The following is an 18,387-nucleotide window of genomic DNA, read 5'->3' on the forward strand; positions in this document are numbered from 1 at the left end:
AACTCGTCGTTTAAGTATCCGCTGCGCAGATTGGTCGAGTGTCCCCGGCAGCTGTACTTCAAAGAAGGCGCTCTCTACAACTAGGTAGAGTGTGTGAGCCTCAGCCAGGGGACGAGCGACCCGAGTGCAGACCTCAGCAAAACACGTCCTGTCCGAGTCAAACTGGAACATAATATAACAGTGCAGTCCTGAAAAGTTCAGCTTAGAAACAGCACTGGTTATGGCTACTTCTATACTTGGGGTAAGTCAGCATTTTTTACTCGAATCTTGTTTATGATAAAAGTTTATATATATATATATATATATATATATATATATATATATATATATATATATATATATATATATATATTACTTTGGTTTTCAAAAGGCAACACCAAGTTTCCTGTAACTATATACTGCTTTGGCTGCGTTGCAAATATCAGAAAACTGCAGACTGTTTACGTGCTTTCATTTGTAAATCGCTTTCTGTTTTATGTCTGTTTAAACCGTAGATATTCATTTTGAAGTAGACTTCCGATTTATTTGATTAAACGTATTAGGAAACGTTTTACGCACGTCCATGAAAAGCTGGATACTTTCTCACTTTCTCACTTTTCTTACAACCCTGTCAAAGCACTGACGTCTAAGTATTTTTTATATATATTTAAATATTGTTGCATAGTTAAGAACAAACTTTGCTTTCTACAGGAAGAGCCGCGTTTCGGAACTACCCCTCTGGCTATGTTGGCTGCGACCTGTAATAAAATTGGCAACACAAGTCCTCTGACCACTTTACCTGACTCCAGCGCGTTTTCCAAAGGCGGATTTCATCCGTGGAAAAGATCTTCGTCCAGTTGCAACTTGGGCTCCAGTTTGCCTGGATTCAGCGTGGCGACGAGCCGCAGCACATCTGGACTAACAACCAGCACGGGCACGAACAATAGCGCGTTTTGCCTGGCATCCACCTCACCAACTTCCTCCGCGTTCTCCACCGAGTACAGCAGCTTGTTTTCCAACTCGGCGAGTGTTTCCTCGCAAGAATCCGGACAGTCTGCATTCATTTCCAAAGTACACACTTCTGCCGATACTCTGTACCCACGAGTGGGCATGGCGCACCCGTACGAATCGTGGTACAAGTCTGGCTTTCACTCCACGATCTCAGGCGAGGTGGCCAACGGCGCGTCCTCGTGGTGGGATGTGCACACAAATCCAGGCTCATGGCTCGAGGTGCAAAATCCAGCTGGCACGCTTCAGAGCTCGCTGCATACGGGCACACCGCAGGCCATTCACTCCCAGCTCGGCGGCTACAACCCCGACTTCTCGAGCCTCACACACTCGGCTTTCAGTTCGACTGGCATCAGCCCAACGGCGTCCCACCTCCTGTCCACCAGCCAGCACCTGTTGACGCAGGACGGGTTCAAAACCGTCATACCAACGTACACGGACACTTCGGCGGCCAATGCCATGATATCTGGTGCCAGTTCAGGAATCGGGAGCTCGTCTAGATCCTCCAGGAGATACTCGGGCAGAGCGACGTGCGACTGCCCGAACTGCCAGGAGGCAGAAAGGCTTGGGCCTGCCGGTGCCAGTTTGCGCAGAAAAGGACTCCACAGTTGCCACATCCCAGGCTGTGGCAAAGTCTACGGCAAAACATCTCACCTCAAAGCGCACCTCAGATGGCACACCGGAGAAAGGCCCTTCGTGTGCAACTGGCTTTTTTGCGGAAAACGCTTCACCAGATCCGACGAGCTCCAGAGGCACCTTCGAACCCACACGGGAGAGAAAAGATTTGCGTGCCCGGTGTGCAACAAGCGCTTTATGAGAAGCGACCACCTGAGCAAGCATATCAAAACGCATACTGCCGGAGGTGGGGGCAAAAAAGGCAGCGACAGTGACACCGACACAAGTAACCTGGAGACCCCCAGGTCCGAGTCGCCGGAACTGATTTTGGAAGGTGTAAACCCGAGGGTCACGGTCAAAGAGCAGTCTCCTCTTCACGAGTCCTGAGCTGCCTGATCCTGCCAACATGCGAATGACATTAAAATGCTATCGATACAAAAAAAAACGTCTCTCCAAAAACCTGGTAGGTTATAAATAAAGGACAAAGACACGGGTCAGGAGTTGGATGGACTGTCTTGGTGACACTTTAGGCTTTTTTGAAATAGGAATAACAAGGCTTTTTTTTTATTAAAGGTCAATATGATTGGTAAAATCATTATTACAAAACTAAAATTGATTAGACCTATTTCACGTTTCAGGCCGGTTACTAAAATGTGTTCAGAAAGTTGATTTTCAGTTTCGATCGATGCGCAGGAAAAAAAAAAGAAAAAAAAAAAGTGAATCCATCTGAACACGGCTGGAAAACAGTTGAGCTAAACGGTGTAGATATATTGACAAAATAACATGATATTTTCCCTGTAAATGTTCCTTATTACTGTTTCGTGGTGGATCCTGAAATTCAGGGAGTTTTCTTTACTTTCGACGCACTTTGTGGATGTCAGTATGTATGTAACACAGCTATTTAAAATTCAGTTACTCCTTTCTTTACCTTGCTAAAAAAATATATAAATGTTTAATTGTAAAGTCTCGCGTATAAGGCTTTCATTTTGTAATTAAAGGTATTTAAAATCAAACGCTATTTGGTTGTTGTTTTGATGCACACAAGTAAAATTGAGTTTATTATTATTATTATTATTATTATTATTATTATTATTATTTAATTTCGATTTTATTTTAACGTCAGACAATAATTAGACCATTCCTTAAATATCTTTAACGTTTACTCAGATCTATTGAAAGTTATTTGGTGTTTCCAAAGTGTCCGTTTGTAAATACTATATCAATAATGCATTTCTTATGCGGAACGTAAATCAACACAATTTCCCAGTGGAATAAATCAATAGTTAATGCCCCGGAACAGGCATTTTACGCCCAAATGAAAATCTTGTTAAATAGTGTTAATTATGATTGGAGCACATCGCAGCCCCATGTGTCTTGTATCTGCGATTAGGGATTCGTGTCTTATCAAATATCTAATTAATATCCGAGACATCATTTGTTCACCCGCTCTTTATCAGCGCTTTTCCGAGGGGGTTCGGTGACAAAAGGGGCTCTGAATATTTATTTTAATCGGTCGAATTAACTGCCTACATTTGCATGTCAAACGGAAAATGTCCATTTAAGAGAAGGCTATGGTATAAAGCAGCTTTTAGCCTTTATAAGCGCAGCACTTGATTGGTGTTATGGGAAGATTTTTTTTTCTTCCTCTTTTTCCTAGATGCCACTTTTGAGAAGGAAAATGGGAAAAGCCATATGCAAATCGTGATTTTAAAATGCTCTTGTTGCGGTGCAGTCAAATGGTCGCTTGGGTGTTATTTGAATATCAGTGGCCGTGTACTGAAAGGGTTCAAGGATGCTCTCTGACTCCTTTGTGTTTATCCAGTGCAGCGTCCGATCTGAAAGAAAGAAGCCGCGGTATAATTAGGCTGCAGCTCAGCCTGGGAACTGGTGAGGGCTTCACGTCTCAGCCGGGAGAAGCGCCTTGTGGGGAGGAAGTTAAATTGACCAGAAGGCAATAGACGAAAATTATTTTTCATTTCCCCAGTAAGGGTCGTAAACGCAATACCCTTAGCAAAACACACAGAAAATAAATCGTTCCATTTATCAGATAAATTGACATTTTGCAGGTTGGAAACAGCGTGCAATATACAATACAATACAATAAATAAAGGAAAAAACTATACAATCGAGTTGGCATCTAATTCTAAGTGTTTTGTCGTATAAACAAAAATTGCTGTGAGAACGCTTTATTTTAATAAACACCAGGTGTCTGAATTTGATTTTCAGCCTGTCTTTATTTTAATGTCGGACACCCAATTTTTATTGCGGACACTGCAAAAAATATGGGCTGCGGAAATGAGCGCTGTTTGGGCGTAAAGGCATTCATAAGCACACTTTACAATTATATGGTCTCATTAAGATTTACAAACGGGAGAGTATAGCCGGACGAGAATGAATCATTGAGAGGTGGCGGCTCGCCCGCGGTCCTGGACACAGAGCGCCGTCACTCAGCGCTTTGTTCCGCTTTGGCGGAATGCGCTCTTGCTGAGAAAGAGGCGAAAAGTCAAGCTTTGTTTGCGAACCACAATAAAGACAGATCAAAGCGCCGCGGTCTGTGCGGGATACACGCAGGATGAGCACCATATCACTGATCAAGGAGCTCACACCGCTCTCCTCACCAGTCCAGGGTCAAAAGAGGTGTCCATAAATATAGATAAATATAGACCATGTTCTAAATATTAGATTCGGTCATCGATTTTATGACAACAAATTTCTTATATGGCAAATTATTATTAATATATACTACTGTCATTATTATTATTATTATTATTATGATGCTTTCTAAGCAAAGGAACCTCCTACTTGTATCCCTGGAACAGCCTGTTTTTACCTCCCTATGAGATTTCTACATTATAGAAACCACCCCAATCCTGTAATTCATTCAAAACAACTAACAATGAATTGAACTTTTATATGTCTGGCTTTATTTCAGTGCAGGTACATTTCCATGAAAATAAGTTCACTGGGTCAGTTCTATAATAGGCGGCATTTTCGATTTGAACAGGAAGCTATTTCAGTGCTTTCAGGAAAGACATTTGCACTTGAGTGTTTTGATGCTGCTTTAAGTAGTTCTAGTGTGCGTTTTCTGATTAAAGTGGAAGAACAACGGTGAATATCGACCAACTTGTCTAGCACAACTCCACAAGATGAAGGTAAAAATGATTATATTTATATATATATTAAAAAAAAACCTTTTCCTAAAAAGCTTTGCCTTCTAGAGAGCATTTTTTGTGAACAACACTGATGACGTACAAGTGCACATCATCGTGTTAAGGAGCTCTAAGCGTTCTCAGCGCTCAGCATTTCCTCACCAGGGTCAGAGCTGATTTCAAGCTCATTCCCCAACATGAAGGTCAGGAAAAAGTCCAAAACACCTGAAGCATATTTAAACACGGTACACTGGTGTGTTTTGCAAAGCAGAAAAATAATGTATTAGAGTTGTACATTTTTAAATAAAATTAAAACCTGGAGACATTTTAATGCTCAAAGAGATTTGTTGGTCACAAATTGCAAAAATAAATTATACAAGCTCATATATTTGTTTTCTCTTATTATTATTATGGTTGGCTCACGGACATGAAATGGAAACCAATGAAATTAAACAAACAAAAACTTGTCTTGCAGCAGATTAAACATGAACTAGAAACCCTGTGATTATTTCAGTCATTCACGGTGCAATTTTGCTGGAAACATATCAAACATTAAATTAAACAATGGATGAGATATAATATGCTAAAATAGCGAACTGTCTACGAAACTCCTGCGGTTAAATCAATGAACTTCAAAGGATAATGTCAGTGAATGATGGCTGTAGGAATTTCCTATGGTTCCTCGTTAAAAGACCTGCCGAGTCTGAAAGCCAAAACATCTGAATTACTGTAAAACATATGTCTGATTACTGAGCTGGATATTGTCTTATGATCAAATCGAAAAAGTAAAACACTGTGCAGCAGCTAAAACACTTTACAAGAACGAATGAAAAAAATACTTTAAAGCTTTCATCGATTACCATAAAGAATCTTAGCGCCCTCTTCTGGTAAATAAAAAAAGTTTTTTTTTATCATAAAATGAAAGAAAAACAATTCAGACACAAAATCCACATTTACTACACCAATACATACTCTGAATTGATTGAATTAAAACATTTCAGGAAGAAAAAAAAAAACAGGTCATTGTGTGTCCAGTATACTTTTACATTGAAAATAAAATTGTAAATTACAGCAATAGGCAAAATGTTATTTCAGTGTCTTTGCTTCTCCCCATCTCCAAAATTTGGACTTCTGTTCTTTTCCTTTCCTACCCTCACAGTTTCTTTACTCCTGCTATAAATTTTTTCCCTACTCCCAGCCCTCACTCTAATTCTTTCCCTGCTCCTGCTTCTCACTCTTTCTCTACTCCCACTTCTTCCTTTTCCGGTTCTACTTCGCTCAAAACTATCACTCCTATCTTTCTTCCTCAAGTTGTTCCCTTGTTGGCTTTGACTTCTGCCCTTTTCCCTCTTACCTTGATCATTACTCATACTTCTTTGTTTGCCACTCCTTTCCGCCTCCCTTCCCCTTTCATTATCCCGACTCTTCTCTCTCCTCATACTTCCTCTCTCTCTACTCGGACTCCTATTTCTCTCACTGTCTCTGGTTCTGCTGCTCCTATATTCACCTTTCTCTTCCATCTCCTCGTCCTTCTCTGTCCTTATCCCTCCATTCAGTCACTTTGCTCTCATTCTGCAGGCTTTCTTTTCTATGTGGTGACCTCTGACTTTTTTCCCGTGGTCTGTCCTGCTCGTCTGACTGTGTACGCTCGTGTTTGTCTCTGTTAAGCTTGGAATCAGGGCTCTGAACGACTCTATTGCAAAACTCCTTGTTTCTTCCTCCCTGCCTTCTTTCACTGTCGGTATCAGAACTGCTCTCACTGGATGAGTCCCTCCTTCTCTTCTTTTTTCCCTTCTTTTCTTTTTTAGCTTTGGATCTTTCAGATTCAGTCTCAGAGCTGCTGCTGCTGTCTGAGGTGCTGCTGGAAGAACTCTCAGCAGTCTTTTTCTTCTGTTTGCGGCTTTTCTTCTTTTTCTCTTTTTTACTCTTCTTCTTCTTCTTCTTGTCCTTTTTCTTTTCTAGCCGGTCAAGTTTTCTTTTAAAAAAAAAAAAAAAAAAAAGAAAATTAAGGGCATTTGAGAGAACAGCAAGAAAATAAAAACAGCTACATAAAAAAAAACATAAAAAGAAATAATAAAACTTCAAATGATTGTTTAACAAATACGACAAAGAATAATTTCAGATACATTTGATTGCATAGTTACACACACCTGAGAAGCTTCTGTTTTTGCTTCGTGGTTAAAGATTTAAGGAACTCTACTTCGGGATCGTCTTCTTCCTCACTGGCCACAAAACCCTGTAGTAGATGTGCAGTTATTTATCATATCAGCATTTACACCACTGAATTGAAGCATTTTAAACACAGACACTTAAAAAGCTGCATCACACAAATGTACATGAACAAGCAGCGACAAGAATGGGTATGTAAAGACCAATAAACATGAGCACCACAAGCTTGTTACTCTAGAAAATACGCAATGTTCCTGCTCCCCTGCGTTCCTATAATTTCAGTAGTTAGTCTCATCAAGGCTGCTCTCTTGACTAAACTTGCTGTGACTGGAATCGCTGTGCCGCTGTCTGATAATTGGCCGTTTTGCTGCAATCACACTCTCGCTTCGTCTTGCCTGGGACCGGGCATGGATATCATTGGTCTTATTTGAGCCTGAGGGGGTCGGGGAGACCTGGAGATTACCTGTGCTGAATCACAAACGGTGGCGTTTCTCCCAAGGACACATTTCTTCAGTGCAAACCCACTGTTCCGCATCTCTGCCATTAACTCGGAGGGGTGCATCGACGGGCCTGTTTGCACAAAACACAACATCATGGTCCCATTGATGTGTGTGTGCATCCCCCTCAGAGGGGAGCACAGCAGCAGCTTTGTTAACAGAAAGGGACACCAAATCAACTCACTCGTCCCCTGACTGGGCAAATCACACTGTATTATTCTGCCAAAGCAGTGGTTACAGCAAATCAGAATACACAATAATTGCATTTTTTCTGGCAGCTCAGAAGGAGGGCCAGTCTGAGAACTGTCACGCTGGACCCAGGAAGAGTAAACACATTACTAGTAAAGCTATACGCTCTGATTACAGTCCTCAGCTCACACAACTACTGCCACCTGCACTGCGAGGCATTCAGGAGACTCTGGAACATGACTGCCCCACGAAAAGCACTGCTGACGATCCCTTGGTGCAAATTTTGCCGTAAGTGTTTAATTTATAGCATGCAAATACGTGCCTTGCTAAAGAAAGTCTATAGCTATAAGTATAGTTTTTGCACAAATTTGACAAAACAGTAAGAATGCACATAAGTGTCGTGCACAGCATGGTTAAATGAAAAGAAATCTTTCTAGCTTTGATAAATGTATTTTAAAATGACAACACTGCCATCTTCAGGGCCAGAAAAAATACAATCAGAGTTTTAAAACTTCTTTTAGCATCACAGTTATTAATGAAGCATAAATCAATAACATTACAATAAGAAACAGATTAACAGCTGTTTCTGTCAGTAATTTATGCCTATTGGAAGCATATTTGAAACATAAAACATTGTATATAAAAAAAACTATGGTTAATAAATAAATAAACTTTCTTTCAGCTTCTCCCATCAGGGGTCGCCACAGCGGATCATCCGCATATTTGATTTGGCACGTTTTTATGCTGGATGCCCTTCCTAACGCAACCCTCCCCATTTATCCGGGCTTGGGACCGGCACTAAGAGTGGCTGGGGTTGGTTCCGTGACCGGGGATCGAACCCGGGCCGCAGCGGTGAGAGCGCCGCATCCTAACCACTAGACCACCAGGGGACCATTATGGTTAATAGATAAATAGATAAATAAATAAATAAATAAATGATTTACCTGCTTCATCATTTGCCACAGAGCTGGCGTTGATTCCGGATAAGCCAAAGAGAGGACACTCCCTGTCTGTGTTCACATGACCCCACTTATGACACTTTATACACCTTACATTCCGCACCTTCAGAATAAACAATATCAATTCAGTAACTGCTCTAATTAAATGTCTATTTGGATCTAATTTAATACACAAAAGATCTGAGAAAATCAGGAATGATGGGGAAAAACCTAACCTGGATCCCAAAAGGCTGATCTCTGATGTTCATGTCATCTTTTGCATACCTAAAAAGGAAAAAGTAAGAAAGACGAGATGATCAATATTAGGATAAGTCAAACTTATTACGCAAGAAGAGAAATAAAACGTACTTTTCACGAGGTGCACCCTTCTGCCACTCAAACTTATACTCAGACTCTCCTTCCTGTGAAGATGGATATGGATAATGTGAAAAACAATTTAACATTTAAATTGTATGGTAAATTGCTGGATTATCAGTGCATGTGTTAAACTGGTAAACAAGATTTTTGTCATCTTATTAAATGTGTCATCACAATTTTGATGTGCCTGGTTAAAGTGTTTCCATGTAATGTAAAAATCACAGATTTATATAATTGCCTAAATTAATACATTCAAATTTAATTTCATTCAGAGAGACTTGTATGACAGAAACTCCACAGGCCCCATAATAAACAAAGATAAACGTGCTGTGATTTAACAGAGAAGACGTCAGCAGTCACAATGTACCTCTTTGGTTTCCTCTTCAAAGATAACAGTTCATAAAAAACAAAAACAGAAAAACAGAGTAAGACACTTAACTTCAATAAATAAATCAATAAAATGAAGCAGCTTATTCATCTCAATTATCAGAATTTAATTACCTTTGGATGCACCAACAGGAGCTTCATACATAAAATTCAGGCCATTTTTCACTCTGTCATCACCCATGAGCAGTCTAAAATACACATCAGGCAAAAAGAATTAATATCATCGTTTACAACAGAAGACAAACACTGCCACCTTTTGGCAACATCAGGCAATAAACTAAGCATGATCAGTGAACTGCAATTCAGGGTAAATAATATAATGTAAAGATCAACACAAAGAGAATCTTTTAACATTCACACAATCAACCTGCTGCCACACACACACCACCATGGCAGTGTCACTGGATGATATCTCCATTATTATGCAACACTTTATACACTGTGGAAAATGGATTTATACTTCCGTTATCCAACAATTTTGGAACTGTTGTTAGACAACCTGTTGTTGTAGGTCTCCTGCTCTTTCACATAAGCCTGCATCAGCTCCTCCTGCTTCTTCTTCTCGAAGGTTATTTTCTGCTCTGCCATCCATACCTAAAATTGCATTATTCTCATTATTGCACAGCAATTAAAAAAAAAAAAAAAAGAAACTTGCACAAGCTTCCAATAACCCCAAGTTGTAGTCAACAGTGGTGTAAAGTGCTTTCAAGGTACACTATATGGACACAAGTTTCTGAACACCAGACCACAAGATTCATATGGGCAACATTTCTGTACATACCAATCGACTTCTAGTCCCCATTTGCTTTGATAATAACCTCCACTCTTCTGGGAGGATGTTCCACTACAGTTTTGCGTTTGTGGAGATTTGTTCTCATTCAGTCAAAAGGGAATTGATCAAGTCTGGTACTGATGTAGGCTGAGGAGGACTGAGGAGCAGTCAGCATTACATTTAGATGTTCTATAAGGCTGAGGTGAGAGTTCTATGGCAGTATTCGGCATGTTGCATACTCCGAGATTCCTTTCTTAAAGCTTTTATGCTCAACACAGTGGTAAGTGTTCATCTGCATTTTTCTGCCATCAGAATTACAGCCCTGGACCTTTATTTGTGAAACAGCACACATTGTGCAGCTTTCACATGACTGTCTGATCACTGCATTAAAGTGACAGCTGAGTGTTTAGAATTGCTGATCTATCAGCTATTAGAGCACACAGACTAAAGTGTACAATAACCAAGCCATCCAGCCAAGTGATGATGTGTTTGATTAAAAGTGTAAAAAATAAAAGTCAACATGAGGTCTGAAGAGGGATCTCCTTTTCTCACATCAGTATAAATAGAGACATCCATTCTGTTTAATTCTGTATTTATTAAGTATAATTATCTTAATCTGTTAAGGATCCATCAATGCACCTCAACATAGGATGTTTTGCTTGTTTGTGCACCTTATGCAGTTACTTATATTCTCACTTACATATACAGTCACAATGTAGATAGACAAGCTAAAATTATTAATTATAAACGTTTTTACCTCGTTAATATTCATTATGCACATTATTCTTTTAATATGAATAATATTTGTTTGCTTCTTTCTCATTGTGATCTTTGACTCTTACCTAGCTTTGATATTCTTCTACATCTTGTTGCTTGCACTGTTATAAATCAGTGAAATAACTAATGTAACATAAAATTTCACTTTGGAATTAATAAAATAATCCATCCATCCATCTATCTATCTATCAATCCATTCATTTATATATCTATCTGTCTTTAATCCATCTTTCAAGAAGTTCCTCAAGCTAGCGTTAGCAACCTCACTAGCTAATGTAGCTAGCAAAACATTCACCTTCAATTTTCTAGGAATTTTTTATTTACCTTTTTGATGTTGGATTTCGACGCTGGGTGAAAATCCTTCTTGCACATAAAATTCGCAAAAGACTTCCCCATGACTGAACGCGGATGAAAACAGCCACAGAAGACCAGCCGTAAACTACCAACACCACGGCCTCCGCAGTCGTTTGCTCAAGAGTCGACTCTTAGAATCGGCTCTTTAAAACAGCAGCTGAGAGCCTACTTGTACGTAGGAGACTTCAATTTAAAGATACAGAAAAATACGAGCAGTTCTGCTCAGTTTGAAGTAAAAAAAACCCACCAATAAAACAAATCTCAAGTGCAGGAATAAGCACCGAATGCCAAAGCACTATAATCAAAAAAGATCTCACATAACAAATGACCTCACAAAGACACACAGACACTTTAAGGACAATCACATAAACCACCTTACATTTTTACTGTTTACTGTCATAGGCATACCATGCACATACACTTTTTTCTCATATATATCTTTATATATTTTATATTTTATATAGTTTATACTTTATTTATCTGCCTTCTTTATCTTGTTTTAGTTTTCTCCCCATCCTAATCCCTCATGCCGGACCGTCGTAAAAAGCATTTCACTGCATGTATGTATGTGTATGACACAAATACAATTTTATTTATTTTGATTTGAAATACAAAACAAGATTTTGTTCTTAATCAAAATGCAGAGTAAAATGTGATTTATTTTGAAGCTTGAAACGGCTCAGAGTTAAATGACTCACTAAAATGAACCGTGATTCCTCCTCCTACTGTTTACCTAGTTTACTTCCGGGTGAAGTGGGTGGTAACTTTCAGTCATGATTGAATCCTTGTGCAGACACAAACACAGCTGATGGAGGAAATGTTTTTATATGGTCATATAAAATCCAACGTTGACAGTATCTAATACTCCTTTGACTTCGCTCTTCTGGTTTTATTGGTCGATTTGTGTTCAATGTTCTGGGAATAAAAATAGAAAGTCTTGCAGCGGAGACGATACTTTTAAAAGGGCATCGCTTCCTGCCTCTTTTACAGCATCTTTTTCCTGCACAGTAGATTTTTAGTTCATTAAGGTGAGTGTTTTCACATTATTAACACTTCTACATGCCATTTATTTTCGTTACATATATATTTGTCATTGTACATATCATTTCCCCATTGCTTATATCATATATTTGGCTACAATAAAATGAAAGCGCATTAAAACGAATACATTGTAGGCACTAACATTACATGACCCGAATGATTTTTTTTATAGCCGTCTAATGTCAAACTGGATCATGTTGATTGATTTTCAGGGCGCATGATGATGACGCCATCCTCCTGCGACACGTTCGTGGCTTTACCTCCTTCTACAGATGGTCAGCGCATCATCTTCGGCAAGAACTCGGACAGACCCTGCGATGAGGTGCAAGAGGTGGTCTATTTCCCTTCTAAAGACTACAGTCCTGGAGAAAGAGTCGAGGTACCAACAAATAATCGTTTATATCATAACTTAATTATTTATAATGATCCTTAATAATCATGAATTATTAATGTTTACTATTATAATAACAATTTCATTCATATATTGTTAAAAATATATTCTTATATTTAGGTGGATTTCATATTCAGAATGGCATGCAGCATTTTTCACTTTTTTAAAGAAAGAAATGTATATGACGTATATGTATAAACGTATATGTACACACTTTTAAATGAAGAAATTATCCTTATAGTGGTGTGAAAAAGTATTCAGTAACATACTCATTGCAAGTTATCGCAAACGCTTGATTGCAGTTGTTGCTCTCAGGGTGGCCCAACCAGTTATTAGTTTTAGGGGACAAACACTTTTTCACACAGGGCCAGGTAGTATTTGATTCTTCATTAAAAAGCTGGATGTTGTGTTCACTTGTTATCTTTTACTAATATAAATAATGACCTAAAACATAAAGGTGTGACAAACATGCAAAGAAATAAGAAATCAGAAAGGGGCAAACACTTTTTCACACCACTGGAACTGTCTGTATGTATGTGGTAAAGTAAAGAAGTGCAGGGAAAACTACTGAAAAAACCTTACAATGTGTTTGGTTTTATGGTTTTAAGGGAGGATTAAAAGTGACTGTGCATGTATTATGACTCTGTCCTGATAAAGACAGGTGCTTACTGATGTTTTATTCACCTGTTGTCTTTTTCTTTTATCTGGACAGTGCACTTACATAGAGATAGAGCAGGCTGCTCATACTCATGCTGTAGTGTTGAGTAGACCAGCATGGCTCTGGGGAGCTGAAATGGGAGCCAACGAACACCAGGTCTGCATCGGAAATGAGGCCGTGTGGGGGAGAGAAAGCGCTGACAACGAGGAGGCTTTACTGGGCATGGATCTAGTGAGGTGATCGTCAGATTAAGAAAAAAAAAAAAAAAAGAATAATAATCATAAAAATGAAGAAAGAAGACAGTTGTTTTTATTGGTGCAATATGAAACATATGGAGAACTTCATACTCATCTTTTTTTGGCAATGATAATTTTCTTACATTTTTTTATTAACTATTCACATACAATCATTTTGTGAACATCTAATATACATGGTCTGTTCTGGTTTTTAGATTGGCTCTGGAGAGAGCAGACAGTGCAGAGAAGGCTCTGGATGTGATAGTGGAGCTTCTGGAGAAATGTGGGCAGGGTGGCAACTGCATGGAGGATGAATGCACTTTTACCTACCATAACAGCTTCCTGATATGTGACCGCACTGAGGCCTGGGTGCTGGAGACCTCTGGCAAATACTGGGCTGCAGAGAGAGTAGAGAGTAAATAATACACGTTTCTTCTCGTAACTGTTGCCACAATGTTGCAAGCACACAATTGAATATAATTTTAGTCTGTAGCAATACAATTACCCTTCACTGGAATTTAGATGCCCAATCCTGTTTCAGCATGACAATGCAAATAGCATATATATATATAAATATAAAAAAAGCATATATTTACACAACCACACTCCAAAATCTATTGGAAAGACTTCACAGAATAGTTGAGTTTTATGATTACATTAAAACAGGAGTAAACTAGAATGGGATATTTGAAAAGAACATATGAGTTTAATGGTCCACAAACTTTTGTCCACACAGTATATAAATACTATCTTATGGAAAAGTCTAAACAACAACTTTGTATTTGTATTGTTCTTATATAGATGGATACCGCAATATATCTAATCAGTACTCCATCACCACAAAAATCGACAAGGAGCACCCGAATATGCGGGCTTACGCACAGGAGCAAGGCTGGTGGGATGGCCAGGTGGAGTTCAGTTTTGCAGAGGTTTACTCTTTTATGACTACAGCACGCATAGAGGCCGCTGGGGGTCGCTACTGCGAGGGACGCAAACTCCTGGAGAAAAACAATGGTGAATTGATAGGTTAAGTAAGGAATAAAACCAGATCAGGCATGGTGCAGGAATATAATTTACAAAGGAGTGGTGTGATATTCAAGAAGGTTTTATTTCTATTCTATTACAGTAAATTGTTTTATTTCTATAATAAAGCTTTTTTTTTTTTTTTAATCTATTACAGAACGACATGGTGTTTCCTTACCATGTTCATGCAAAGTATTAGAATGAGCACCTTAATATAAACTAGTGATTTGCATAACAGCTGGGACTACTTTCAAAGCTGCTGTTATTAATACACCTGATATTAAAAATAATAAATTAATGAACAAGATGCAAGTCTAAGCTTTAAAATACAAACTGAATGCAGAAAACCACAACTTCCCCAGTTATTTTAATATTTCATGCTTTTTTATAATTTTGCCAACAGAAAAGAATACCACTGTACAGTAGTTTTTAAGCTACATTTATCTCCAGTAGATGAGTCAATTCTATATTAATGTGTATTTTATTGCCACCCTCACAGGTCAAATCACGGCTAAAACTATGATGGACATACTGAGAGATAAAGAGAGTGGCATTAATATGGAAGGCATGTTTATGACAACAGGAAGCATGGTGTCTGTGCTCCCCATGGACCAGTCACTGCCTGGGGTTCACTACTTCACTGCAACCCCTGACCCAGAGAGGTAAGTTCATACTCCTGCTACCTCGTTCCACAGGCTCCAAAAATTGGGTTTTTGGGTTGTCTGTGCCTCTGTCTGTGCACCATAGTTCTTCGTTGGCATGGTAGCTTAAGATCTAGTTGTTGAATGTTTGTTGGATTTACATGGGAACATCATTGTTTCCAGCAGATGAAGAAGATTCAAACAGCAAGGTCAAATGTCTGAAACAGATTCCCCTTAATAGCATTCCTCCTGTCTCTGAAGTGTATTTTAAGCCCATGTGAAATTGGTAACAATGGATTAGACTAGACTTGGTGGTGGTGGTGGTGGTCTCCCTGTTAATGCTATTTTTTGTTGTTTTTATACAACTTGGTTCACAGGTGAGTCAGAACATAATAAAAACATCTAGCCGAATGTTTAATATAAGTACTTTAGTTGTTGATCTTAATATATGAAACATTGTACAAGGAAGAATTGTACAAGGAAAAACGTATAACTTCTTATGTATATACATTGTGTGTACGTGTGATTAATGATATTTTATACATATGCATACTTCGAGGGGAAAAAAATAGGACTCGCTTTCCTTTTCTAAACAAATCCCAAATTTTTTTTTTTTCTGCTCAGGTCTATTTTCAAGCCATTTATCTTTGTGGCAGACATAATGCCACTGAATCAAACGCGTTCTCCGTATCTTGGAGATGATGATCCTGTGAAGAAGCAGCCTCGCTTTCAGAGCAAGCCCAACCGTAAACACCCCCTATTCATAAAACATGAGGTGGTGGCTGCTATAATTGACAGCACAAGGGTAAGTTGGTAAATAAAAAGCAAGTCAAATTTGGTACTTTGATGGAATGATTTCATAATATGTTAGTTCTGGAGCATGGAAAATGGCTGTTATAGAATCGAATAAAAACCTACGAAACAAATATATTACTAGTATCCAAGTTTACAGATAAACTATACGTTGGACCGTGTTTTTTTTGTTTGTTTTTTTTGTTAACCCCACATTTTGTGAAGCCCTGTCATATTACTCATTTCACCTCACGCCTGTTCTCTTGGTTGTTCACTTAGGAGAAAGGTCAGAGGATTATGCAGAAAATGCAAGAGCTGGAGAAGCAAAAAATGGAAGAAATGGAGAACTACTTAGCTACAGGTGTGGAGGACTCGACTTTGATTGTTCATCTTTTCTCAAATACAGTTGAGGAAGAGCTGCAGGTTTACAACAAAGCCTGAATGAGCCTGGAGAGACTCTTAGATCTTATTATATAATTAAAAAGGTTAACTGGTAACAAAACAAAAAGTAGGAATTACACTTAATTGCATGTAATTTAACTGCACATAAATTGCACAGATTTCAATATATAGCCATTCCTTTATGTGTGAACTGAGTCTGGTAATACAAATATAGCATGATGACAAGCAAAATGCTGTATGATAAATATTACATAGATTTTGGATAGTTAATTCATCACACAATAATTTCAGCAACAGTAATTTGCTTTATAGGTCAAAGACAAGGTTTAAGTGGCAGACACACTTTTACATCACTATATTTAAATTGTATGCATAATTTATGCAAAGAGTGCACTTTGAAAAAAAAGTAAATTAAATGAACCATAAAGTGGTTTATTTAATAACCAAATAAAATATTAATGATATGCAAATTAAACATTAACAGCTAAAAAGAAAGCACAGAAAATACTAAAATAAACATGTTTCTTTCTGGGAGTGTTGCTGGTGTTAAAGTACTAACATCAGATAACAGACATGCTGACAGAAAACATCCAATATTTAGGTTTGATTTGAATTTAGACAAAACACCCCAAAATAATAACAGGCCTCGTTCCTCAGGCCCTTCTGAGGAAACACATCATTGGTAATCAAAACCTTAACAGTACAGTATACAGTATGTACTGGTATTGCTTACTCATACAATGAGTTATATTTATGTTGAATTTGTTTTCAACACAGACTAATTGGTTAAATTACAGTGTCAACTTCACAGAAATCCTAACAATAAAAAAAAAAGTCAGAAAAGAAATTAAGTAATAAAATATTTTTCTCCCCTGAGTGTTTCTGTCAACATTATTTCTCATTGATCTTTGTGGAAGACCGCATTTATTTTAAGTGCAGGCACATGGCTATTTATTCAGCCAATCATGTAGCAGCAGTGCAATGCATAAAATGTAGATACATCCATATACTGTACATGTCAAGAGCAATTGATTCTCATATCAAACACCAGAACAAAAAAGTGCAATTTCTATGACTTTGTCTGTGGCATGATTGTTGTTACCATTCAAGCTGGTTTGATATTTTCCTGAAAATGCTGATCTGATTTTTACACACAACAATCTGGAGTTTACAAAGAATGGTGTAGAAAACAAAAACCACTAAGAAAGTGACAGTTCTGTGGGTGGTAATAAGGAAAATGGCCAGCCTGGTTTGAGCTACAGGGAAAGCAACTGTAAATCAACAACAACTCTTTACATTCATGGTCAGCAAAAAAAAAGCAACTTGGCATGCACAAAAAAACCACTAAATCACTATGTCTTTGCCCAAAATAGCTTTTGATTCTTGTTTTTGAGTGAAAGAAATTACATATATTTTAATGCTTTTGTAACTTACATACCACCGAGTGTTAATGTGTTCCAAGATAATGTGTTTTCTGCAAATCTCATGCATGTAAAGAATGCTTGTTTCAGTCTGCAGACCTTTTGCTCACAGGATGTTTTATGTGTCACCATTTCATGTAAATGATAAAGTTTGAATGCGTGAAATTCATAAATTTCTCAAATACACATACAAGCCCTTTGTAACGAAAAATTATGCTTTTGTATTGTTTGTTGTGAACATTAATAAAGTTCTTGACCTGTATCTACATGATTTCATGCTTTTGTTGAAGGCTGATTGGATAACTGAATAATTGTACAGGTGCTCCTTTTAAAGTGGACAGTGTGCATGCAGTACTAATAAATGTCTGTTCCAAATGTCCACATAGAATGTTAATCTGTTAGCAGACTTGAAATAGCGAAAGATTAGCTAAAAACGCAGTCCTTAAAGGAAGACGTCTATATTTAAGTGCAAATGATAATGTGACAAGTTTATCAGAAGTGATGCACTTTATATACTTTAATACGATAAAAGTGTATAAAGGTCTTTTCTTAAATCTTTTATGGTGATAT

General features: G+C 38.1%; 3 protein-coding genes across 3 annotated transcripts; 2 read left to right on the forward strand and 1 right to left on the reverse strand.

The window, feature by feature from the left end:
• The first annotated feature begins 109 nt into the window (after positions 1 to 109).
• sp9 (sp9 transcription factor) lies at positions 110 to 5,846 on the forward strand. Its single transcript, XM_046845140.1, has 2 exons — positions 110 to 241; positions 691 to 5,846. Exons 1-2 carry the CDS (start codon positions 221 to 223, stop codon positions 1,987 to 1,989), a joined length of 1,320 nt encoding a protein of 439 aa, XP_046701096.1. The 5' UTR covers positions 110 to 220; the 3' UTR covers positions 1,990 to 5,846.
• Positions 5,847 to 6,075: 229 nt separating this feature from the next.
• Positions 6,076 to 11,348, reverse strand: cir1 (corepressor interacting with RBPJ, CIR1). The gene is made up of 10 exons (XM_046845141.1): positions 11,183 to 11,348; positions 9,809 to 9,903; positions 9,424 to 9,497; positions 9,290 to 9,303; positions 8,914 to 8,966; positions 8,781 to 8,829; positions 8,551 to 8,668; positions 7,384 to 7,490; positions 6,902 to 6,987; positions 6,076 to 6,726 (listed from the first exon to the last, which is right to left on the reverse strand). The coding sequence occupies exons 1-10, from the start codon at positions 11,252 to 11,254 to the stop codon at positions 6,255 to 6,257; spliced, it is 1,140 nt and encodes a 379-aa protein (XP_046701097.1). The 5' UTR covers positions 11,255 to 11,348; the 3' UTR covers positions 6,076 to 6,254.
• A 623-nt stretch (positions 11,349 to 11,971) lies between these two features.
• On the forward strand, positions 11,972 to 18,083 carry scrn3 (secernin 3). The gene is made up of 8 exons (XM_046845251.1): positions 11,972 to 12,240; positions 12,466 to 12,632; positions 13,357 to 13,538; positions 13,754 to 13,953; positions 14,340 to 14,552; positions 15,061 to 15,223; positions 15,827 to 16,007; positions 16,274 to 18,083. Exons 2-8 carry the CDS (start codon positions 12,471 to 12,473, stop codon positions 16,433 to 16,435), a joined length of 1,263 nt encoding a protein of 420 aa, XP_046701207.1. The 5' UTR covers positions 11,972 to 12,240; positions 12,466 to 12,470; the 3' UTR covers positions 16,436 to 18,083.
• The last annotated feature ends 304 nt before the right edge of the window (positions 18,084 to 18,387 follow it).

Source organism: Silurus meridionalis, chromosome 3, assembly GCF_014805685.1.
Source record: "Silurus meridionalis isolate SWU-2019-XX chromosome 3, ASM1480568v1, whole genome shotgun sequence".
In the NCBI taxonomy this organism is placed as follows: domain Eukaryota; kingdom Metazoa; phylum Chordata; class Actinopteri; order Siluriformes; family Siluridae; genus Silurus; species Silurus meridionalis.